This window comes from Molothrus aeneus, chromosome 7 (assembly GCF_037042795.1).
Source record: "Molothrus aeneus isolate 106 chromosome 7, BPBGC_Maene_1.0, whole genome shotgun sequence".
NCBI lineage: Eukaryota > Metazoa > Chordata > Aves > Passeriformes > Icteridae > Molothrus > Molothrus aeneus.
The window spans coordinates 11,562,269-11,589,052 of NC_089652.1; the positions used below are offsets into that span (position 1 = coordinate 11,562,269).

Here is a 26,784-nt window from a genome sequence, read left to right on the forward strand (position 1 = left end):
AAACAGCTGAGATGGTGCAGTAGGCAGGTTTGGCTGCAGCAGTCACAGCTCAGCACTGTTCCCTGCAACTGTGGCAACTATCAATCACAAGATCATCCGCTGGATACTTCAGAGTCAAATGTAAGGGGGCTGTTATCTGATTTGTGCCTCTGTTGCCTCTGTCAAACTTGTTCAAGGCTCCTGAACTACTGTGACCCATCAGAAAAATGGTGTGCACCAAGAGGATGGAGAACCAGAGCATGCAGCCACAGCTGGTGGCTGAATGCACCATCTCTGGCTGTAGGGCACAGGCACTGGAGAAGCATGAGAAAGCAGCTCAGAAGTGGAAGATGCCTGCGATTTTTTTTTTTGTATGTACCACATGCTTTAAAAACAGTTCCTTTACTCTGACCCAAAAGCAGTCACACACACAGTAGAGATAAATGCAGTGTGAGTGACATTTGCAATAAATATTACTTTCAGCTTTAACACTGCATAGAAACAGAAGTTACATAGTTTGAGGCTTTTTTTAGTGGTTTTTAATAGTTTGGACGGAAAGGAGATACTGAAATTGACTGTTGTCTAATTTCGATGAGAGAAAGAATAAAACTCCAAGTAACTAACAACTAAAAAAGAGAGATGTTCTCTACTCACAAAATTCACAGACCTCATTCTGACACACATTTCCCTCTGTAATTCTAAATCTAAGAAAAAAAATAATAGAAGTGCAACCCTCCCAAACCAAAGCTCTGAGCATTTTGAGTGTAATGAATAACCTACAATACAAGTTTCTCTTGAAGTCCACCTGGGTTTGCTGAGTACAAGTTGTGTCACCAGTCTTGACCACTCCTGTCTGAGCAGATGTCACATCCAGCCATGGATTAAAGAACTGGGGAGTCAAACAGCAGTGGGTATCAATCTATGGTCTGTATTTTGGGAGCAGAGAAATGATCAAAAAGCAAAACGATCACAGCACAGCCACTAAGAATGAATCACAGGGCACAGCATCCCCGCAAAAAATGTGTATCAAAACATTAAGGACCAGAGTCAGAGAGCTAGCACGGTTTGGGAAAATAATTTTGTCTAAGTCTCACAGACAACTCAGTCCTAATTTCCAGCATGCAAAATCCCCTGATGTAACTCAGATAAACACAGCAAAACCTCACTGTGCACATCATCCTATGGATCATTGAGCCCACCATGTTACACTGTGGAATAACACAGCTTTGCTTCACTTATCATCTAAGATTTCCAAAGTATTATTAATTAATATTATTTTTTAAGAAATTTCAAGTCTTGCTGGTTTATCCGTGTGCTATGCATTATGTGACCCATGAACTCCAAGACATTATTTAGAATCAGATATTTCATTAGGAAGCACTACTGTGGTGTTCATCCCCCTCTTTATTACTTCTAGAAAGAGAATATGAAATTAGTTTCATTGGATTGCCACTGCCACTTGCCTTGACCCATTTTTATGAGGGCTCCATGTTCTGCTCTTTTGTATTTCATTGTTATTTCTAAAATACTCATTCCCTTCTATCCCTCACAAAATTATAAAATTAGTATTTAATTTACTTCTGTGCTGTGTTATTTTCTGCATATTTAAAGAGAGATTACAATGTTTGCAGTGAACATACAATACAGAAGAGCTTTCCTAGAGCTTTTTACTATGCCTTCTTTTATTTACTAAAGTTCCTCCACAATTTATGATCTGAACAATTATATACTGCCAGATTTGTCTAAATCAAAGCTTCTGAGAAATAAAAGGGTGGAGGGATGTCATTTTTAAAAAGTGACAAAAGTAACAGTGTATCAGAAAGCAACATTTGACTGCTCTTAAATACGTATGTACCTACTAGCTTCAGATCTACTTGTCAACTTAGAGAAAATGAGAGGCAAGGCTCCCACATTCTCTGAATAGAAGGTCCTTTGCTGCAGTGGTGGCTCATTACTCCAGAGAACCAGCTTACCCACCCGGACACTCCAGAGACAACAGCCTGATTCATGGCCCTCCCAATGGAGTCAGGTTTCTCTGCCCCAGCAATAAACAATGAATTAGCACTATATTAAAGTGCCAGGCAAGATGGTTACTCTCTGGAGTGGTCACCTTGGACACAGCAGACAAACAGTGGGAGAAGGGAGAGAAATTAGATTTACTGTGTCCCAGCATGTCTGTAACAAACACGGAATCCCTGGCTGACAATGGGAAGCAGCTGTAGGCACTTGTCAGCATTAACACTCCAGAAAGGTCCAGTGCCAGCAAACAGCCAGGGAATGGTGGGATTTAGCAAGGGATGGAAAGACAGGGAAGGAAGGTTCACCTCTGCAGAGCACAGAGCTAAACACAGAAGCATGAGGACTGCTTGCTGCAAAGGGACTACTTGGCACACTGCTAAAAGCCAGGCCAGATCAAAGGGCCAGCGAGGATCCCACTCCTGCTGGTAGTGGAGGGAGAGGATGAGAACACAGCAAAAATGTAATAATGCTTTCCAGGATACCCTCCCACCCTCCAGGAACCTGTGGCTTAGGCACTGTGTAATTCAGAGGTGATGTCCTTATGGTACCCAGCTAGCAACAACCTCACTGCTCTTCTTCCTACCAGCACTTGGCTATTACACCACTGCATGGAATGGAGGGAGAGCCTCTTAATGGATACCTCAATTTCCTTAAAAACCAAAAGAGAGGCTGTGGCATGCTCAGCCTGCATGCACAGCAACATGTAGGTGTAGCATGGATGCCCCATAGCCAGCGTGTGAAGGAAAATCCACACTCTGACATGTCCATATGGCCACACCCAATGCTGCCAGAGAACACAGCCATGTCACAGAGCTCCACAGGGCTCACATTTTACAACTCTTCAGCACAATAACAAACAAATCAAGTATACAGGGAGGAATTTTTAAACACTCAGCTTCCACTATAGACATTATTCATTTCAGAAACAGTAAAATAATTGATTAAATGGATTAATGTATGGCCAATGGAAAAAATGTAATGGAAGACAGAAAAATAAACATGTCTGGTTTTAAAACACTGAACTTAAAGCTAAACAGTGAAGTGCAGGCTAGTAATACCAAACCAGTGAGAGCAAGAATCTCTCACAAAAGAAACAACAATCCCTTAAAACATGAAGAACCAGCCTGTGTCCAGCTGATCTCCTACAGCACAACTGCCCCACTGAGAACACCCTGCCTTATAGAAGACAGAAACCATACCCAGGCCTTGGGGTAATTCCCTCACTTGAAGTGTTCCCAACCCTGTAAGCAGCAAGTGAACTACACAAAACCCATCACAATGATATCTTTGCCATTTCCAAGAAGCCATACTGATGAAAAGGCTGCAGTGTAGCCACATCTTTTGCCTGGTCACGCCTCTTGTGATGATAGCTAGGATATTCATCCAAGTCTGACAGGGGATGTCCCCAGCCCAGACAGGGTTAAGTCATGGTGGTTGGTTAAGTCTGGCAGCAGTGTGGGACAGCCTCTCTGTTTTCAGGCTCTCCCAGTCTCTCAGCTGAAGGAGCAGGACACTCAAGCATCAGAGAGAAGTTACCGTAACACACCTAAGCCATCAGAGCAAAGAGAAAGATGGGCTAGGCAGAGAGAGAGAACAGAGGTAAGATCCTGCCTGCTTCTATGTTACAGGTCTGCACCTGCTGCTATTCACAGCACCGCTGCTTGTATCTCCTTCAAAGGGCTGTCATTTTGCCATCAAGGCTGCAGGTAAGGGCTTGACTTACAGCACACTTCTCACCAGCAAACCTGCAAAGCAAAGTAGGTCGGTGACTGCAGCTCTTGGATGTTTTCACCCCCTGCTAAAATGCAGCCAGGCACTGTGGCAGACATTCTGCATCCACCACTGCTTTGAGAAGGAAATGAGAGTTGCTTTCCCACTTGACACTACAGGGGGAATTTCAGATAGGCAGAATGTAATTACTTGGCCTGGATTTCAGCCAGGAGCAGGGCCCAAGACCCCTACCCTTATGTAAAGTGTCACAAAATCTCCAATGACTGCAAGTGTGAGGACCTCGGCTTTACATCTCTGGCTGCTGTCATTGGTTTTTCATGGCTAATTACCTAATAGTGACCCTTGCAGCAAAGCTATAAAACAAACCTTGCTTCTCAAAACAATTCAAGTCCCAGAGACTGAAAACTATGCAGAAATTACTTAGTCTTGGGTATCTTTTGACATTAGGGAGCAGGTGGACAGCAGATCTCCTGTGCCTGGCACTGGTAGCGTGTCACTCAGAAACCTACTGGGGTTTTTGGATGGCCAAGCATAGCTTTAAAATGCAGCACCCCCAAAACACAAGCCTACTGTATCAACTGCATACCAGCCTCCAGAGTTTTGTTGTATGAACTTGCCAGCTGGTTCCATTTATTTTTCTTCATTTTTCATATTTTGACTGTAATAAATAATTAATCCATGGCTTTGTAACTTGCTGACAAATACAAATGCGCAGCATTCCAACCCAGTGTAACATGTCACTCACAAAAGCCAACCTGCATGATGCAGAAAAGTGATGTGCAGAAGGCTTTGGAAAGTAGGCTAATCATCAAGGTCACTCACAAGATCCCAGGGAAACTTTTTGTGTCCCTTAGACGATATTCCCACTTGCTGTGGGCATCAGAACTGGGTTAATATGTTTAAGTCTACAGAGGTCTAGTTGTCTTCCCACATTTCAGCTTGGCCCTTTCTTTACCTGCTTGCAGCTTCTTGCTTCCAAGATCCCATAAACTTTTTGGGACGTGGAAGACAAAACTTGCTAAAATAATTACTTAGAGGGCTTCCCCTTCTTTACAGCCCTGAGAACCTGAACCCAAGGAAACAGTTGTTTTTTTTTTTCTTTTAGGCAAAGACACAAAGGTGAGCAAGGAGAAAGAAGTTAGCAGAAGAGACAAAAGGGTCTGAACTAAGCAATAATTAATCTGAGTGAGACCTACATGTTTCTGATGGGCAGGACAAGACAGAGAAACCTCTTGCCTTCAGAAAAAAGGGGGCCAGAAAACTGGCAGCAGTGGTAGCAGCATAACAGCAGCAACAAAGAATAGAGGCTGAATGCCAAGTTCACAGCAAGAGTAACAAAGCAGTGCAATCCACCATCAAACAATGGGGAGAGTGAAGGTGGGAGGAGGAACTGCAAGATCATCAGAGAAATGCACAGGACAAACAACCCCCAGAGTGGTCACATAATCTGGCAGCAAGTGAATGGTACCCAGTACCAGGGGCTGAATTGGAGGGTTGAAGGGAAGCAGGGCTGCTGTGGAAGGTGTTGCCTCAGCTTTTTAGACTGAAGAAATGTCTCGTGAGCCTCTCTTGACCATCTGTAGATGTTTGAGTTTGTGACATGCATTACTAGTTAGTAGGAATACACATGAATCTGATTTTTTCTTCTGACTGAAACTGGAATTGCAAAGAAGAGAGTCTGTATTTTCACTTGGTTTTCTGTACACATATTTGTATTTTTTTCTCATTCTACTAATACCTGAGGACAAGACTAGAACAAGGGTGTACAACCAAAAATTCATACTAGTCAGAAATGTAGAGAGAAGTAAAACAATCCCAATGAGGCTGTGAAACAAAGGCCCATTCCTCACAAAATGCTCAGCATGGTCATTTCAGAAGCACTTTTAAGGTTCAGTCAATCCATAAAAAGCCCATCTCCATGCTGCACTCTTGACCCCCCTGTGTTACCCCAGTCCTCCCAGACAGACACGCTGAAGAGGCAGAAGGGCTCTGACCTGCACAGGCTCTGGGGTGAGCTGCACCACGTGCTGCATGCGCTCACTGTGGTGGTGCCTGGACTCCTCCTCATAGATCACATCCCTCTCGTGCTGGGGAAGGTTCAGGAAGCGGCGAATGGTGCACAGGTTCTCCCAGAGGGTGCGGTTTTCCGGGCTTGGGTTTTCCTTCCAGCGCAGCAGTTCACACAGCCAGCCCTGCAAGGGTTGAGTCAGCACAGTCAATTCACTGAGCACCAAGGAACCAGATGTGAGCGGGAGGTCAGCTAGACTTAAAGCTCTGGGCTGGAAGTTTTGCTGGTCTCACCTCACACATAAACCCCCACCACCCCAAGCTATCATTTGACAAATCCATGATATATTCTCTTTCCTGCAAGTTGGTAAAACTGAAACAAGCAGCAGTGCTTAGCAAAAACCAGCATCTCATCCTCATCATATACACACCATGTTCAAAATGCTCAGATATAAGTATTTTTCCTACAGAAAAGCAAAGATGAAACAGAAATGCATCTTCACTTCCATTTCAGAGCCTCTTCATTTCTTCCTCTAAGCAAAAGAAAAGGAGACGTAACTCCTGAGACTTGCTAACAATCCTCACTGCAACCTGCAGCCACAGAACCAGAAATTCAACACTACTCCAAATGGCTAGTAGAATATACTATCAAGACTTCTGATTTGCTGGCACTGTGTTGCACTGACTCCCCCAGCTCTGAACTCCACTAAAATTTTACATCTTTAAATAATAAAATCTAAGAGAAGATGCAGCCTTACATAAAGGGAACCCTCAAGCATCTAGCACAAAAGCAGAAAACAAGGTCATGCAGAAGTTACTAAAGATACCAAGACACTAGGCAGAAGTAACTCTAAAACAAACTACATATTGTAGTAAGAGCATATTTTATTTGTGCTGTCTTGTTTAAGGTTAGTTTGAAATGCCTTTAAAAGGCTACTGCTATATGGAAGGAGCTGTAGGACCTCTCCACAGGCACCGACTGCTCAGACCTCTGAGGTGAAAGCATCTGCACTCCAGGAAGAGGAAATGACCCTGAACTCCAAGGGCAAGGACAGCCAAAGGGCAAGAGCTGTTGGGGTGAGGACAGCCCCGCGTGTGCTGTGCCGAGCGTGACCCGGAGTCCCCAGCAGGTGAGCCAGGGATGGCGGCTGCTGCCGCTCCTGCGCGGCCTGGGGACACAGCCAGCCCCGTCCTGCCTGCCAGCAGCCGGCCCACTGGGGGCTGGGGACAGTGGCTCCCCTCCTGTGCCTGCACGGGAGACGCAATGCAAATGACAGAAGATGAGAAGATAATGCCGAGGATGCTGTCAACGCGCCTTACTGACTCCTGTCAAAATATTTTACCTAGTAGCTTTATAACCCATCATTTTCAAGCTACAGCTCAGCATTCTGACACCATTTTGACAGGCACCTTACAATACCTAAAAGATAGCTTGATCAATGTTAAAAATGTTTGGTACAAGAAGTAGCCAAAATTGTTTTTTTCTGAGCAGTGACCAGAGCAAGCTGAACAGCCGGGTTCATTACCAGCCCACAGGGGGGGCTTTTTGGTACTGCTTTTTTGTGTAACAACTTGTAAGCCATTGACAACTTCTACCGTGCACTCTAAACCCCGTGTATAATATCATAAGCCGTTGTTTGTGTTACTCTCCACTGTGTCTTCTGCCTTCACCCCCCCAAAAAAGGCAAGATTTGATTATCTCCGCTGCATCAGCCAAGACAGCAACACCAGCTGTTCTCATTGTGCAGCCTCTTCCTCACGGCCTACATGTTAATAACCTGATCATTCCATTTTCTCCTTCAACTGCCGGCTGCAGCACAGCGAAGAGACAAAAACCCAGGCCCATCTGCAGCAGCTGTAGGCACTGAACTGTGAAGCCACCAGGGATTTATAAACTAATCTGTAACACAACACTGCCTTGTTTTTACAAGTGAGAGGCCACATTTGTGCAGACCTGATCTTTTCTTGCAATAAACTTGGAGGGCTGGGGGGTGGGGGGGGGGGCAAGGATGAAAACAAGATATATAATAATTTACTTAGGGAAAAAAAACCCTCTGTGTTGTATTTTCAAAGTGTTTTGATTGGTATTTGGGCAATCTCTCAGCCAGGTAGAGTCTGCATTTTAATATGGTTTGGCCACATCCCTTACCCTCAATTGTCCTCCTTCCACTGCTCAGAAATCTCCCAAAACTTTGTCTCTTTTAGAGAAAATATAGAAATAAAATCTCCCATCTTTGCAATGTTTTCTCAGGGGTTCCCTACCAAGGAAATAATTTTTGAAATGGAAAATAAACCATCTGTAGAAAAAAATCAATTCCTGTTGTTCCCTGTTTTCAGTGATCTGAGTAAGTCTCCAGCTGAACTCTTTCAAGCTGTTTCAAGCAGGTATGTTTAACACCTCCTGGGGGATGCTGCAGCATGAAGACCCATCGTGTAGCAGAAAATGCAAGGTAAGCCCTGTAGCTGGTGGAGCTGGAGCCCATTGCTGGGCAGACCTGTGAGAGGATGGGGTTCCTGGCTCTGGCAGAACCCAGGCCCAGCTTGGCAGGGCTAGACCGGGCCGCCCGACAGTGACTGCGGTGCTTTGATTTATCTGTCCCCTTATAATCAATGCTCATTACAATCACTTAGAGCAACACTACAGGCCTCATTACGGACTAGGCACTCGCTGCCATTAGTCTTTTAGAAGGACAGCGCTCAATTTGCCTGGCAACATGCGAGGTCCTGACCTTGGAGCTATTAGGGAAAAGATTAGACTGCAGTGTGACCATGTGTGCAGACATGAGCAAACCAAATTAATTTCTGGCAAAGGGAGGCACCAGGCAAGGACCCCGCCATCCCGAGGACACCTGAGAACTTCTCCATTTCCCAAAGGAGATAAGCTAATGGCACGTTTAAAGGAGCCTGGTTCTGAAGGTGAAGCACATCCATGGTATTTAGAGAGATATTAATCCAGTTTCCCCACAAAGTATTTGCTTGGCTGATCAGATTAAGGGATCTAGCCTTCAACAGCACACCCCCACCACAGCAGGCCCCAAGAAATCTGTGATACTTCACAGCCTCAGACATATTGCACCATGTGTACCCAGCTGCTACAATAATTAGCTTATGAATGTATCAGCTGGTTCTGTGATTTTTATAAATAATAACTAACCTACAGAGCAGAAAGATTTCCACGAGCCTAATATTAGCAAGAAATTGCAAGGTGCGCCTAACTGAATTGTCATTGTGCTAAACGCCCTGTCTTCTCTCATGTTGTGTGAGACTGGATCTCCCCCAACACCATTTATAAATATTTATTTTTGCAATGTATTTGTGTCAGCTTTCTTCACAAGAGCCATTATTCGCTCACCCCCACACATACACACGCATACCCACTGCGTGCATGTGTACACTTATCTGCATCAAGTCTGTCCTTTTGCTACTCTTTTTCTATCCTTCCCTCTCTTTACTCAAGCATTCATTCAAGACCCTCTCTATCCATCTATGGGGCTGTTTATTAGGCAATAGCTTTGACTAATATGTGAGAAAACACAGCGTGCTGCAGCTTACTCACATGTTCTTTATGGCTGCAAGTAACCGCCTTCCCCATGCACAGATGAAAAGTCTGCATCGGCTTTTTTAAATTATTTATTTAAATAATCTTAGCACGCCATCCAAGAAAGTTTTGCAGTACCAGGCAAAAAAAAAAAAAGTGTAAATGTCAAATAAAACAGTGACAGATGACAGTATTCTCTATTGAATAGCACCGTTTCTTCGTGCATGTTCAATGAGAACTCATGAATTATTAATACACAAAATCTCCTTTTACTGTTAAAAATCTCAACTTGGCATTTTTTGGTTACAATTTTTAAATTTTGTTTTATTTATTTCTTTGGGGTCTGTGTATGTTACACAGAGCTTTCCAGGAGAATTATTTCATTTAAGAAATGCTAACATACAGAAACTTTTGGAGCTACAGCCATTCACAGTGAATTTTCATCTATAGCTACATTTATTGGCATGAAGAAGGAAAAGTGAAAGAGACACTATCTCACCACCTTTTCCTCCACTCACCCACAGCATCTGAGCTCACTGCATTGCAAGTAAATACAACTTCTGTGAACATATTCTGAAAAATCTAACTAATACTACACTCCTCCCCAGGCCCGTAATACACTGTGTTTCTGGTCCTGCCTCCTCTGCACATCACAGGTCTCGCTCCACCACACAAACAGCCCCCCGGCTGCCAGAGCTACCAGAGAGCTTGATACACACCAGTGTCAATATGGGTGGCAGAATCCAGCCCTTAATGTCAGCTTCTAAGGTTCTCAAATGGGAATGTCTTCCATTAAAAATAAGAGGAGGAAAAACAGCACAATTAAAGGATGCTCTGGGCTCTACATTCAGGCACACCCAGGGCTTGTGGTTTCAAGGAATTCTGCTCAGAACTTCCTTTATTTCACCCCAAAACTTCTAGAGGCATCAAGAATGCAGCCCAATTTAGCTCATTAAAGAGAGCTGCAGAGAAGTGGTGGCCTCTGTTTTTGTTGTTCTCATGAGACAAGATAAACATTTTCTAAGCATTTTGTTTGATTAAAAAAATAGTATCATAATAATGTCCTATTTTTAACCTCTCTGTCTTCCAATCAAATACATTTACACATAGCTAAGCAAACAACAACAAAAATCTGCAGAAAGCCAGTCATTCCCATTGTGCTTATATGCTGCTAAAGAAAAAGCATGCTTAGAACACCAAAGTGTGAGGCTTGGCGCCCTCAAACCCTCTCAAGGACAGCGAGCTGGGTGCAGCAATCCTGAGCCATATCTCTGTCACTTATCCCAGAGCCCTGTTAGCAGCTTGACCCTTTCACTTTTGCTGGGCTTACCCTGGAGCAGGGCAGCCAGACGTACCAGACTACAGTAAGGTCAGTTTTTCCAGCACTCAGTACAGATGTGCACAAACACACTGACCCCCAAAACTGCTTCCTGCAGATCTGCTGTCCTGCGGCCTGCCAAGGACCACATTTCTGACCAAGGACAAAGAAGGCACATGGGAAGAGCTCAGGCTCACAGTCATGCTGGAGTACAGGCCCATGTTTACACTTTGCCAAAAGCCACTGCAGGAGGTGGCAGTTGGGTGTCCACGGTGACTTAGTCACAGGCAGCTGTTCTGCTTTGAGCATGGATAAACCTGCAGCTTAACTGACCTTGTGTTTCCCTGCACTTACATTAAAATTAATAACAATAATAACAATAATAACAATACAGTTAGTCGTCTGCACTGACATTTTCTAGGGTCTCCAGTGAAAGCATGAGTAGGCAAATGAAGAGGTTTTTAGTAAGACTGACTCAGGAATAAATCTCAAAAATAAATGTAAAAGGCCGTTTCCTCACCCACATCATCAGTGCAGAAAATGTCAACATATGTGACAAAAGGAAAAAAAAGCAGCAATGATTGACGCAAGTCTTGAAAGATTAGTAAAGAAATGCACTCTTCAGAGAAGGCTCCCTTCCCACATGGGATCACAGGAGTCCTCTGGCCAAACTTCCCCAGCATCTCTTCTCTCTGCTTAGTTTGGGACTCCACAGTGCAAAATGAGCTAGATAATATTCAGCTCTTGTTCCTTAGTCGCCAAACTCTCTTACCATGAATCCAATAAGTGTCTATTAAAATAAATAAACCCCCTAATGATTCAAGATAACCTAATCAAGAAAGCTGAAATGGATAAAAGACTAACTGTAATGGAGAGTTCTGTCATGACTTCAATGAATTCTTGATGAGGGCCGGGGGAGGGGGACTGAACCTGAGAAGCTTTACTTGGAGAATTTTGATATAGTTCAAGGTTAATCACTCAACAGTCTGGATTTTCTGAAATGCTTGGTACTTTTCCTCCCCAGAAAATGCAAAGCACTTTCATGAGGGCCAGTTTCTCACTAGCCTCATAAAGCATGAAATTATAAGAAAAAAAAGGGAATGAGACATGAGTCCTAAAGTACCTTAGGTTCATGGGAACACCAAGTCTGCTTAGAGCTCCCGGCCTCAGAGGGAAAGATGCTGTGCATGAGGAAATATCCAGCATTCCAAGTTCAAACTGGCTTCTCCCCACACTAGAGAGGAAGTGTGGGATTGTGGTTAGGGCAAGCAGCCCACCATCAGCTCCTGGGTCTGCCAAGGGCTCTGTGAGCAAAGTCCCAGCTCCACAACTGTCCCTTATTCATTCAGCTGCTGAGAGGCCAATGCATTGCTGCAGATGCTGTCACAGAATCACAGATAGTTTAGGTTGGAAAGGACCTTTAAAGGTCTCTAGTCCAACCCCCTTACAATGAGTAGGGGCATTTTCAATAGATCAGGCTGGACTCAGAGCAACCTGAATGTTTAAAGGGATGAGGCATCTGCCATTTCTGTGGGCAGCCTGCCCCAGTGTTTCACCACCCTCATTGTAAAAAGTTTCTTCCTTATATATCTAGTATGAATGTACTCTATTTTAGTTTCAAACCATTTACTCTTGACCTGTCACAACAGGCCTGGATAAATAAGCCCCATTTAAGTACTGAAAGGCTGCAATGAAGGCTCCCTGGACCCTTCCATGTCCAGGCTGAATAGCCCCAACTCTCTCTGCCTGACTTCACAGGAGAGGTGCTTCAGCGATTTGATCATTTTTGTGGCCCCCTCTGGACTTGCCCCAACAAGTTGAAGTCCCTCCTGAGCTGGGGACCCCAGAGCTGGATGCAGTGCTCCAGAGGGGGGCTCACCAGAGCAGAGGGTCAGAATCACCTTCCTCAACCTGCTGGTCACGCTGCTTTGACTGCAGCCCAGGACAGAGTTGGCCTTTTGGGCTAAGAGTGCACTTCTATAGCTCCTTACCAGCTTTTCACCTACCAGCATCCCCAAGTCTTTCTCAGCAGGGTTGTTCTCAATCCCTTAATCCCTCAGCCTGTGCTGATACTGGGGTTGCCCTGACCCAGGTGCAGGACACTGTACTTGGCCTTGTCAAACCCCATGAGGTTCATATGGGCCCACTTCACTTGTCCTGGATGGGGTTACACTGTGATATACAAGTCTGTGAAAAATAAGCTCTAGTCTAAAGATACATAGAAGAAATTCTAAGTTCAGTCAAGGAGAGAAATGTCTTTCTGCATTTCCTCCATATGTGACAAGAACATCAACATATCAGCACAACAGATACACCCCAGCTGTAGAGATTCAAAGCATCATAAAGAAGGCACTGAGATAAGGCTGTAAGAAATGCCCTGTATGCACACACAATACACACTCCACATCTTCACCACCAGCTGCTTTTTCTAGCTGCTGTTCATCATCACTGCAAGCTAATTAGTTTAAGGCCAATAAAACACCTATTATAAGCTAAATGGGAGAGAGAAGGCATCCCATCCTATCAAATGAATACAAGGGAATGTAAGTTGGGAAGAAAACAGAGGAAGGGATGAAATTAAGGGTTTCTAAAGCTAATCCTTCCTCAAAGTGCCACTGCTCATTCCTCTTGCAGTTCCCGTACTTCCCTTTTGGAGGATGAGCAGGAGATAAGGGCATGGGAAGGTAGCCATGGGGTAGACTCCCACCTGCTGTGGGCAAACACCCTCCTTGGCCAGAGAACTGGAAATGAGGCAGGAATCTTGACATGAAAAAGGAAAGTCAGAGGAAAGGCAAAGAATTATCATAGTGATTTTCACCCATAGGCCTGGGGTTTTTTTTCACCACAAGGGCCTCAACTGCAGGGCTTTTCTGCCCCCAAACTCTTAACTCTCACCACGTTTATTGTTTGTTTGCTTGCTTTTCAACAGGATAAAAATATTAATACAGAGACTGATCCTTGGTAGCTTAACATTTTTTCAAATGTTGCTCCAAGGGGTCTCTCTTGCTTTACTGTGGTCCAACTGGAATAAACTCCAGTCTCTTGAACTGGAATTTCAGTTTCAAGGCTATACTTTTTGTTTTCACTGGACTGGTGGAGGTTCCATTTGCCCTTCCCAGGGCTGATCCCCAGCAACATGCTTCCCTATGCCACCCCAGGCTGATTAAGAGTCTCTTACCCTGGCAGAGCTGTGGGAAGTTTGATCTCCATGTTCAATACAAACTCTGCCCTCCCTGAGACTGTCAACAATGGCTCTGGCCATCAGTGCCCACTATTTATTTATTTTGATAGTCATTGTTTACTACAAACAGAACGACATTCCTACTACCCATTTTGCAAACACTAAGAAAAAAAAAATCTGCTGAGCACAGCACAGCCTTTGACAGGACCCTCACTAGCAGAGGTCAAAGGGGTGATGCTGTGCAGCAGCACCAGAGTCACACAGTCATGGGGAAAGGGTTTTCCTGGAGTTGTACTCTAGAGCAGTTGAGGAATTGAATGTAGAAGCCAGCTGTAAAACCAACAATCCAAAAACAATCCAAAGTCTCTGTCTGTCCCACTGCTCAGCTCTGCCACAAAAGGCCACCAAAGCTCTCTGAAAGAGCACACCAGAAACCTGTCTTCTCGTGAATTAAGTACAACCAGGGCAGCCTGAAGTGTAGACCAGAAACCAAACCCTGGTGTTTCAGCCACACTCAGAAACATTCCCAATGCACTAATACAGCTCCCAGGTTTAGCCACTAGAAGGGCACTAGCAGGCAGTATCCCCAGACAATCCTGCTGTCCATTGGTACATCCCTAAGAGCTGACAACTAAAATAAGAGGGCAGCTTTGGAGGATGTATTGTGAGGGCACTGAGCTCTTAGCTCTTGCTGGCTTAAAAAATACAAAGGGATGCACAGCACTTCACAAAGGCTAAAAAGATCTAGATATAAGCTGCAAGGAATAAAATGCATATGAGATGAATAAGTGACGAATAAGTCAGTGTCTAAAATGAATGGCTTGAAATCTTTATGAAGGTGTATTCCCTTAAAGAATTCTCACCATACTACCTTGGTACCTCCATAAGGCCCTGAAACTTTCCTTTATGTTGACTTGTGAGCTCTGTGATTTGCAACCTCAGTTTCTAGAAACTGCCTTTCTCTTCAGTTGCTGAGACACTGCCATGACTTAAAAATGAAGATGGTTACTTGTTAAATTAGAGATCAATTAACTCCACCAGTAGATGATGCCTCTTGCAATAACTGTTCTCAGTGGGTACCGCTCTTCCTGTACAGAGACAGAAGAGGAAAGGAGGTCTCTGTAGCCTCTGGATGTTCCCTCGGGTACATGACACACAGCCCTGCGTATAAAATGTCAAAACATCCCTGTCGGAGATTCAGTGCCTGCTAAAACTGTGAAGATCTCACAGCACCGTGGATTGCTGTTGACAGAACAGCAGCGCCCAACATAACACATGCCTTGTTAGCAAACTGGAAGCCTCTCAGTAGTCTGGGGTGAGGGAATAATAGAGGAAGCCAACACAACACAAGCCAGGCCTGTGGAGAATAGCAAGTGAACGAACCTTGGCGGAGAGTCCAAGCAAAGCCTCAGACTAGCTCTTTTTTCCCCCCTTTCAAACTCTCTCTTCTGCAAACATGGGCAGTTTTCAATGAGCGCTTCCCACCATGTAACTCAGCTGCTGAAATCAGCAGCATTTGCACCAGAAATTCCCACAACTGGCACAGCTTGGCCTGTGCAAAGCACTGGGAACACCCAACTGCTAGTTTGCATGCAAGCCAGACCTAAGGCTGACCATGCCACCATGGCTCTCCCCCATGCAGGCAGCTGTGTCCTTGCTTTTTGGCACTTCTCCGGGCCACAGAGCTCCCCAGCCAGCGGCAGGACACCACAGGCACACCAAGCCGGGCCAGGGGCAGGCACACAGGTGGGCTTTGAGGCAGGGGGTGGCCCTGAACACTGTGGTTCTTGGCTGTGACTTCCTCTGTCCCTGCCTTCCAGTGTCCCCATAAACCACTTTCATGCTCCAGCAGAGCGCTATGACATCTCAGCATGGCGAATGCTGGGCCATCCCAGGGAGCCAGAACTGCTTTGGCAAGGCTGCGAAACAAAAGAAACATCAGCCTCAGAAACACTTCTTTATTCACTGCTGCTGAAGAAACAAAACCTTTATGTGCAGTAACTCTGCTTTAAACAGTAACATTTGTGGATCCTGCTCTTAACCTTTTGCATCTGGTGTTCAAAATCTGCCCTGCTTTTTTTCCACGTGAAAGACTACAGATCTTATTTTTGTTTTGGCGCTGGTGTGCAATGCTGCCAGAGAAGTGCACTCAAGCTGGCACAGACCAAAGCTGGTGAGCCACCCAAATTATTGTTGGGTGGTTCAGTCCCTCTCTATTTCAAGAAGCCTCTGGGTATAATGACAGGAAGCTTGCAGGCAATTTTAAGCCAAACCTCAGAGAGGCTGGCATTCGGTCTGTGTTAAAACACTCCTTATTAAAAGCTGTCCAGTCTGGATTCTGGGTGGAACTTTGATATCTGCATGGAGCAAAGAATAAGGGGCACGTTTGCAAAATCAATTGTGCAGTTTTTATATTTACTGCACGTTTACCACATATGTCATTTATTACACAGTGGAAAACCGTTAAATGCACAGTAGTTGTGCCAAGTGGCATTATGCTTTTAACAGCTTTATTCGTTTAACAGCTCCAGTTCTCATTATATTTTGCCATGTGGTACATGAGATTTTTATGCATTTAACAGTTTAAGAGGGTTCCATGGTATTTTCCTTTTATGTATTTCATACTGAGCCTGGGATTTGGTTTGGGGGTTAGAGGGACTGTGACCCCTTTATCCTGACAAGAGAAAGCAAAATGCAAAGAAAATAAATTATTACATTAAGAAGGAAAAATTAATCAGATCTCCATGTGTCAGGACACAAAAAAATACCTGTAAGAAGGACAAGGCTTTCCCATGTGCTTTGATAGCCTTTGATGCTTTCTTTATATGCCTTTCAACTGCTTATTTTACATCTGCTTTAATTACTATAATGTTGTTTCCCTGCACAGAGGGAAGTGTGTGTTTTTCAGAGTGCATGCACCTAGATACTTCTATCCCACTCTCTCATTGTCACGTGCACATTTGTGCATTTTCTGTGTGCATACTGATGCCCTCTCCTTGATGAACTGAATCATTTCATCCAGGATCAGAAGAAGCTCTTTTCACTGAGTAAACAATTCCTTCCAACAATCCACTTGCTGCCCTTCAATTCCTTCCAACAATCCACTTGCTGCCCTTCAAAAAAATCTGTCCTCCTTTCCACAAAATCCCTTCTGGTGCATTATATTTTTTTTAAGAGCTGGATGAAATTTTTAAATTAATGGATTCTCTTCAAGAATTTCACCCTGACCTAGGTTTGCTCACATGTATTTTTTACACCCAAGGTAGAAATGAATCCAGCAGAACTCACTGCAGTGCCTTCTCATGCCTTTTTGTAAAAATGATTGGATCCAATGTGAATTATTCACATGGCAATACCGTATGCAGCACATACAACATGCTAAAAAGGAAACACCTGCCTGATATTGCCTTCCCTCAGTTAACCACTTGAGAAAGCAATTTCATTACCTGCTGAATGAGTAGGATACCACCATTTTGGAAGTTCCTTGTCCTACTAGCAGAGGTGTAAGTTATATACCACACGTGGGAAAAGACAGACATGTTTGTACAAAAAGGGAGAAAAAGCTTGGCTGTGAACTGACCCTTTCCTCAGCCACTTTTAAAAGGGAAAAGGAAACCACTTAAGCAGGCAAAAGCCAAACATGACAGGTTCCCCAGAGATGAAAATTATTATTATGGTAGGAACAGATGTAATTTTATTGGTAGGAGGAAGAGATGGATCTAGTCCCAAACCCAGCGCTTGCTTTAAAAACAAAACCCCACAAAGCCTCACAACAATGAAATCCCCTATACCACTCACCTGACTTTTGTTGGCAGCCACTTTGGCAAACAGAGCTTGAGATACCTTGGCCCTTTTCATCTCCTGTTGGATCTCATCATAAATGGCAGCTGTGATGTTGACGTTGGCGCTGTCCGCCTTAATGGGGAGGTCTGTTGTTGGTGTCGAGGTTTTGGCCTACCAAGAGACCATGAAAATAATAATTAAAAAAGTGCTGCTTTCAGCCCAGCCATCTGTGCAGAAATTATCAAAGGATTTCAGTCAGCTGATGCCAAACTGCATTAGCTACAGAGGGACACTTCCTGTCCATTATTCTAATCAGGTTAATTGTGATTGGAAATAATTGCAGTGCATTCCTATAGGACATGCAAGGCCCTGTCAAGCCTCCCCCTCTCCCTCTCCCAGCATGTTTATTGAGCAGCTCAACAACAGGATAGGTAGCTGGGGCACTGGGCTGCAGGCACACACTGACATTGGCTTTGCCAGCCAGCTACTGCAGCACAGCCACCAGGCTCTACCTTCTCCCCCTCTCTCTAGAAGTGGCCTACACCTTGGAGGAAGAGCCAATTCTCCCAGAAAAAATGAGTAAATGGGTAGAGGTCTCTAAATAATAAATTATTACTCAATTTAATGCACTCCCTCAAGTCTCCCTCATCCTTTATTAAAACTATACGTATGTCACTGGAGTATGTATGGTTTCCCAGCCTTATCATCATTATGCTAGCCAGACAGTCACCTAATTTCACCTAGGAAATCAGTGGAAATGGAAAAAAAAATCATTTCATAAAGCTGGGCTTTGGCATGCCTTTGATGTGCTGCCCTCATTCTCCTAAACTCATATTGAGATTTTGTGTATTCCACTGCACTCCTTTTAATTGAATGATTTCCCATCAGCCTCTGTGACAAATGAAGGACAATAAAAGATGCTGCCAGTGCTTTCCCTGGGCTGGACTACCCCTGCAAGGCTTCTGTCAATACAGCCCAGAAGACTGCTACAGGATGTCCATTTTAAAGCCCCCTGGACTGGTGGTCCCCAGAATGCACTGGCAGGAGAGGGAGTGAGGGCAGTGTGCTGCTGGGTGTCTCCCCTGGAGACAGATCTCATTTACCTTCCTGGGCTGAAAGAAGAGAGATACCAGGGCTGATCACTGTACCCCTTAACATTTTAAGGGAAATGTGGGTTACTGATACAAAATCTCTGTTTTGTCTTGAGACATTTAGGCACACAACCTAAATGGCAAAGCTCACAGTTCCCAACAGACCCAAACCACACATACACCCCCAGTGACCCTCATATTTGGCCCAATTATGAACCTTTTCAGATGGATCCTGTTTTTGCGTCAGAGTGGACATTTGCTAAAGTACATCTAATGTTAATTTTTAACTAGGCAGACATGCTCAAATGTTTACTTGTTAATAGGAAGGTTAACTAGGCAAAACCAAACCTTCTGAATTTCTTCTGTTTTGTTGTACTCCAAATCTTCTTCTTCCTGACATCACTTCTGTATGGGGGTCACATTAATAATGGAGCCAAAATCAGTTAAAACAACCCACTAGACTAATCACTCTTCCTTACGACTTTGAGATAAAGCCTTAACCAACCTGTGTCTTCTCCCTTTCCAGGCTCAGCAGGCACTGCTCTGGGCTTGCTCCCTGCCTGACACAGGCAGGACACACACAGAAAGGGAATAAGATTTTCCTGTTCCCTGAGGCTAGCCCCGTGTGCAGGCAGAGGCAGCTGGACACCAGCTGGGGCAGAGCCCAGCCACCATGGCCCAGGAGGCCAGGGCTAAGCCACTGCCAACAACAGGCCATGAGCTGGGTACAGTGCAACACAGGGACCCACAGGGACACCCTGCTCTGAAATTCAATGCTTACAGATAGGTGAGAGTTAGGGCAATTGTGGGAAATGTAAGAAAAAGAGTTCATGGAAAGGAGGACTGTCCAAGTCTGTCAGGACTGATTTAATGGAGATTTGTTGGGTATAAAAAAGTCTTCCCAGGCACTGGAGCCTTTGGCTAGCACAGCAGCTAAGGCCACCATGGCCTCAAAGGCTCTTATGGATGTCTGAGATCCCGAGAAGAACAAAATTAGCATGTAAAAGAAAGATTTAAAATATAACTCCATCCTGCATGAATCTCCAACACTTCTAGGTCCACAGCCACATGTCAGGAAAAAGCCTGCCCTGCACACCCTGAAAGCTGCTTTTTTATTTAATCACCAAAATAGGAAGGGCAAATACCAACCAAAAGTCATTAAAATAAAGTATTTAATGTTAGAAGTCTAGATTCAAAGCTGGTCTTGATATTTAGAAGGAGTTTGACACTACTGAAACATCTTATTGACAACAGTGGGGAAAAAAAAGAAAAAGTGTTTGCAACCACAGTGTCAGAGCACTGCAACCCAGCCCCTTACTGCTGGAGTTCTGTGTGCATACAACAACTCCCAACAGCTCAGAGCATCTTCCCCACAGCAACTGGACCCCATTTTCTGGATTAATCTCTCATTCTCACCTTGAGGTAGGTCCTGAGCCAGGGATATCACAAAAGGGTGGCTTAGGGCTGGCTCAGAGTCACAGAGAGCTGAGCTGGGTTACTCTGCATGCCCTTACACCTGCCTGCATGACAGCCCCAGCACGAGCACTTCCACAGGTATCTGCCATTCCTCTCCCAGCCAGCACACTCAATCCCAAAAGCCTTGCTGCAGGGTATCGGTATCTATGGAAACCACGTCTCCAATTGCCATTCCATCACCTTCTCTGGCACACTGACACAGTTCCTGCAAGGCTGGTACAGCTCCTACCCCTGCTGCCCCAGAGCACCCCAGAGCTGCAGGGTAGGTTAGGGAGCTGTCTGGGTAGCTGCTGCCTGCGAGGATGGCGTTTGTCTCGTCAGAACTCAGAGCAGGCATATGGGGAAGCAGAGTAGCCGTGCTGCCTGCCCGGGAGCTGGGAAGAGCCTCATTTGCAGAGGTGTCCAAGTTGTCAAAACAGCACCTGTGCTGACTGGTGCTGGCCCTCTGAGGGCTGGGGAAATGTTACACAGCGGGCACAAGGCAAGCACTGGGTACACAAACCTTTGTGTGCTGCTTTTGCTGATCAAAAACCTCAGAAAACTCTGTTGGATTCTTTGAACTGAAATAAGGCAAATATGTGCTGGTTTATACTTCTAGACTATGGCTTTTTAGCAACATTTAGCTCTTACAAAGGCAGGCAAAAAAATCCATTCTTTTAAATCATGCTCTGGCTGTGGCTAGAGCATGGGAAAATGGCATATTTCAACACAGGGATAAAATGGGGCAAGAGTTCCCATTTTTTTTTTCTCACCAGATTGCATCTAAACTCTCAATTTTCTTTTGGTGCTTGATTCTAGTACAAAACCTATTGCAATAAATGTATGCAGGACTAAGCTATTTCTTTAATGAATTGATACCAATGCAGAAAGTGGCTACACTATTTAAATAGTAAAATAGTGTACCCACTATTAAAATCTCTCTATATGTTTATTTTCACCTAAAGGTAACTATAAAAGATAAGGAGCATACAATGAGTTTCCTATGTAATGAAAATTCAGTGCCAAATTTGGGTTGGCAGGATAAACTTGCTTTCATGAAAACAGTTCTTTACATCACATATTCGGTGAAGTGCACCTACATGTCTGGGTTAAACTGAACAACCTCAACAGTTTCTACAAAATCAACACACCTTCTCTAAGGATGGTCAGTTTGAATGTAAAACTTCACTCCCCCAGCAGTGCTTGATTGCTTACTTTTAGCAGCTGTGACTAGAGAATGCAATGAGAAGTGATCATTGATATTATTAGAAGGGTTATACGGGCCTATTTACTAAAGATCAGTTAAGTGCTAGAGCTGACACATCATGTCTGTACTGTTAGAAACTTCAGACTCAAGTTAAGCAAATGTCAAGATAGGAATTCATCAGCAGCCCTGTACAAGCACCCTCACTTTGCAGAGTACACGTGTGGGGCTGCATCATCCTGGTACAAGGGGTGGGTGACTATTACAGTGTAGTTTGTGGATGCTCCCTCTTAGTGCAAAGAACAACCTACCCAGGGAAGAGTGGGTGGCAAGAGCACATTAATAAACACATGCAGTTAAGTGAATGAGATAACAGCTGCTTGGGAGCTGTAAGCATCATCTTCCTTCCCAGCACACTGTCCATCTCCAGTTTCTGTACCTCAAACATTTGCTTGTAAAAATTTCTAATGCAGGGACCATGATCTCCTATGCAGAATATGGAGCACAGTATTTTCTAACAACATCCATCTAATGCACTATCGACCTCTGTTCACTAGACACTTTTATGGCAACATATATGAACCAGAAGCCCAGAAATTCCCTGTGCTCTGAAGAATGTAATCAACACAGGTAAAAAGCTACATGCACTGTCTTTCCATATAATATATTCTATAATAGCCATTTAATGGACATATATCATCAGCCTGCATGTAATGCCCACATGCACTCCTCAGGCACTAATGCTACATAATCTTTTGCCTCATGGTATTGATTAAAGATAGAATGATCATCACAGTGTCTTGCTGACATCCACTAAATGTCTCTTAACAGCCACTACAAAATCTTACAAAAGATTTTCCACAACTCATGTGGGCAAAGGGAGCAACAGATAGGGCAAGGGTGGAAAGAAACTCCTGGAATTATCTGGACAACAAACACGCAGCAAAGGATTGCATCTTACCTGGGGTGTTCTGGAGGAGCTTGGGCTGCTGGCAGCTGAAGACACCATGCTCACGTTTGGGTTCATACTCCTCTCTCTCTCATCCTGATAGATACGATCCCGTTCCGCGTCAGGCAAGTTGAGGAAATTCTGCATTGCCCGTAAGTTTACCAGGAGGGACTGGGAAGCTGTCCTAGGGTCTTCTTCTTTACGCAGGATTTCTGACAACAAACCCTGGTTTAAAAAAAAAAAAAAAAAAAAAAAAAAAAAGCCAGTCATGCGTTGATGGGTTTCTTTGGTTTTTAAAAATTTGTTTAGTGTAACCAGCTGGGTTGCAATACTGAGAATCTACATCAGAATCTCATGGGCTCTCCCTGAGGGGATATTTTGTAGGAAAGTGTTTGTCTTCTGGGGGCTGGGGTTTATTTTGGGACTGTCCTATTCTGGCACAGTAATAAGCTTCTGAGTATGGAGATGCTGGATAGGAAGGTAGATGCACTGGTTAGAAGAAATTGCAGTTATCACCAGGTGCTTGCTGCAAATATTTTAGGAGCTGTTAGATCTCTCTCTCTCTCTCTTTTTCTCTTTTTACTTGAAGCAGGGAACGCTTGGCAATCCTGTTCATCTTTGACAAATCTGCTAAGGTTGGTAAATTTAGTTTCGACATTTAAACAGTGCAGGAGGTTTATAAAGAAAAATGTTTGGCTGGGTTTTGATGTTACAGTCCGCTCATTTCAGTTTGGACAGTCATTTCTGAAAGGAGAAAAATGAAGCAATAATAAAACCTTCGAATCTAGCTTCAGGGATTTAACCCATTCTTTCATGCCTCATTTTAAAATACCACAGGCTTCACATTGCAACTGTGAATGAACATCACATTAATCTAGCTTTTACAAAAGCCATTACACAGCATTTCTAAAAATTAAAGAGTAAAAAAATAAAAGAATTGGAGAGATAAAATGTCATTAAAAGAGGCTTACATCTAATGATGGGATTAAATTTATGTGTAAGAGTATGCACTCACACTCAATAGTTCCACGGATTATCTAAAAGTTAAAGGCACAACACACAAGTCTGGATCAGGGCCCACAGAAACTACCAAGGACACAGCATGTGCCACCAGCTTCCCCCAGGCACTCCCTCATATCCGACACTTCACAAACTGAGACTTCATTCCAAATAGCAGGAACAGCAAATTTCTGAACTATTCCTGTTTTAATGTACTGGGGTGCAAGGAAGCAGAGAGGGAGCATTTCTGTCCATCAAGGCTACTTACATCTTAAGGTAACATATCAAAATGATATCTTTACTGTTAACATGCAATTCGATGTGCTCATTATTTCAAAAGGCTATTCTGCCAATCTGCTTCCCTGAGCCATGTGACACTGCTCCTGCTCCCCTGTCACCCACAGGCTGCACTGCTGCTCCCAGGAACGCTGGCCACAGAAGCCCTGTGAAATCCCAGTGGGAGCTGGTGGGCTCACCTTGGAGGGCTCCTCTGGGAGAGGAGCACTTCAGCAGCACAGGGACCCTGCTGGCCCCGACACGGCCCCGCTGTGGCTGCTGACACGAGTGTTTTGCAGTTACTTCACAGCCAGGACCCAGGCAAGGGTCCAAGGACAGGCAAGGCTTACTCCTTTCTTGTCAGAAAAATGTTACTAGAAAGCAGCCACATACCCCAAGCCCTGTAGTATTTAGTTTTCATTTATTTTCTTCCATATCAGACAGCCTCTTTCAAAAAGCCTTGCTAAAAGCACTGTCACTACAGTTGGCCAATTAACCAAACACCAACATTTTTAGTATATACTGACCTTATTTACCAGTCTTCCTCAGAAAACCAACTGACCAATAAATGACGTACCTGTACCTGCATTTATCTGCCATTCAACACCTATACTAAAATACACATGTGAAACCTCTACTTCAGCAGAGTTTATACCACAAGTGCTGTGCTCTAAAGCAAGCTCCACACACAACCTGAAGGTAGGCTCCATCTTTTCAGCTTCTCATTTATATAATCAAGCTGAGACACTCCCAATTATGTTTTTCTGCAATGATCAGTGTGGGCACCAGAAGGACTGAAGCTGAGAATGGAAGCATGGTTAGCACCACTCAGAAGTGGGATGTTAGAGAGAAGCTGGCTGGTGAAAAAGGTCTGCTCTCTGGGAACCAGCAGTGCTGGGCTGTCCTCTGGTATTTTGTGTGACCTCAACACAACTGCATGCTCATATCTGGCTTCTTCTTCAGGGTTTACCACTTCTCAGAGAAGCTAAGGACATTTTGAAAAGCTTTGTAAAGTTGAAAGGCTCATAGGCTGGGGGAGGTTAACCAAAAAGTACATACAGGAGCTTGAAGCCGCAACCTGCATGATTCCAAGACCAATGCAAGTCCCTGTTAAAATTTCCCCTGAAGTGAGTGAAAAAAATCTTTAAATGAAGAAAATAAAGGAAATATTGGTTCCATCGATTCTCTAAATTTCTAATTCCCTGTGTCTTTGAAAGGATATGTATATAAAACTTTTTTTTGAAGAAAAACTCAACTTCAAAAATTAATGAGTTTCGTTTGAAAGAAAGGGAGCTGAAAGCTACTGGAGCTGACTCTGAAACAGTTTTTTTCTCCCTCCCATTTCAGCCTCACTAAATTTATGGTCCAATTTCAAAAATGGAGAGCAGAAACATACGTGAAAGCATGCCAGCAATTACTTTTCCATGCAGTCATTGACTCTGTATGTAAATCAGAGGCTCACAGGTATGAGTGGCTTGCTCATGGCACTAAGATGTATCTCACTGCCTGAGATACCAACCCTTGTGCTTGCAGGCTCTGATTTATCACCACAAACATCTTTTCCCGCTGTAGATTTGGTGCCTGCGCTGCTGCTCCCACGAGGGTCTCAGCCTGAGCTGCTAGAGGGACACAGCAGTATTTTGCAGGACGCCTGCTCCATCAGCAGGCTGGGAGCCTCTCCTCCTAAGGCAGGCACCTGCTCCAGGGGGTCTCGCTGCTTCCCCAGCAGCCGCTGGCAGGGGCGAGCCCTGCTCCCCGTGCCCCGCTCCAGGCCCACAGGTAGGAAACCTGGCTGCCAAGAGGGTTTTTCTGCAGCTCCTCTAAGTGCTTTGGCAGCTTAGGAACCATGTAAACAGCAGGAGAGCTAATAAAAAAACTGACTCATGAGGGACAAATCTCGTGTCCTCCTGCAACTGAAGATAAACAACAACAGCGGTAAACAGCAGCAGCAGATAGCTGAGTGATAGGGGAGGATAATAAAATAAAGTGTCTTGAGAGCAATAGCGTTGACAATAATATAATTCTGAGCTACTGAAGTATACGCAAACTAACCAGTGAGCAACATTATAAAAAATAAAGTGATATTAAATAATCTGTTCAGCCTTTTTGTCACCTGCAACAAATTAGGCTTTCAATATGCAAAACATCTTCCTTCCAGAAAAACAAATGATCATGATTTCATTTAATTGTAATTTAATGAGGCATAATGTATTTTTTAAAGTGATATACACCAGGTGTGTGGTGAGGAAACCGGCCCAGCCAGACAAACCCTACTGTTTCTATTTTTGAGAAAGCCCTAAAGCCAGCCAGAGACTGTTTTCATTTCTCCAAATTATGTTTCTACTGGAGGGGGTGAGGGAGGGAAACCCACAGCATTCACAGATTTCTTATAAAATTCCATTGGCTAAATTAGCTCATTCCAACTTACTTACATCTCACGTATTAAAAAATAAAAATAAAAAAATTGGCAGTTTGCAGAGTAACCAATTCTGCAAACCTAAAAGATCATCTTCAGGGACTAGAAAGTCTCAGTATAACTTTAAATAGCGAAACAGATCTTCTACATAGAACACAGCTCCCAGGATACATTTTAGGACATGTAGCTTGATAATATCTTTGCTTTTCCACTCCTCTGCATCATTTTTAAACCGGCTGCTGAAGAGGCAACTGATGAAGTTTAATGTTCACACAGGCTGTGCTTGCAAACGAGGGGTGTGATCGCCCTAAGACAAGGGCTCTGCACAGCCTGGTTTACCCTTGGAACTTGCACTATTTTTAAAATTACACACTGGATCCATAATTGACTTTAAAAAAATAATACCTGTGGTGGAGAAAAAAAGCACATATCCAATCAAAACAAAAAAGTCACTGAATCTATTTAAGGCAGGAGTAATTTTAACCATGTTTTTTCAAACTAGCTGAAACGCAGTCCCCTCAGGCCAGCAAAGTCACTGTCACAGGGGTTTGCTTTGCATTTTTCTATGAAACCCCATTTGTGAACTTCTTTTATTTTTATTAACTACAGCATTTCCAGGACAAACAACTCCAACCTCACTGGCACCTAATCTTTTTTTAAGCAGTTTCTGAGAGATGATGCAGTGCAATGTAGAGCGAGTGTTATTCCATGTGACTCCAACACCCAGGGACCAAATGAGCAGCCTCTGAGACAAACCCAGACTTGACCAAAGCACACAGAAGTTGAGCAAAGCCTCTGTGCCCTCTTCCCAAAGGGCTCCTGCTAAGGCCTGGAAAGG

General features: G+C 44.0%; 1 protein-coding gene across 1 annotated transcript in view; it reads right to left on the reverse strand.

Moving 5' to 3' along the window:
• Nucleotides 1-26,784, reverse strand: part of SATB2 (SATB homeobox 2) — a 125,784-nt gene that overhangs the window by 17,047 nt on the left and 81,953 nt on the right. The window contains exons 7-9 of the mRNA XM_066553508.1: nt 22,268-22,480; nt 17,572-17,727; nt 5,724-5,921 (exon numbers count right to left, since the gene is read on the reverse strand). Coding sequence (XP_066409605.1) covers nt 5,724-5,921; nt 17,572-17,727; nt 22,268-22,480 — 567 coding nt within the window. The remainder of the gene's footprint in view (nt 1-5,723; nt 5,922-17,571; nt 17,728-22,267; nt 22,481-26,784) is intronic.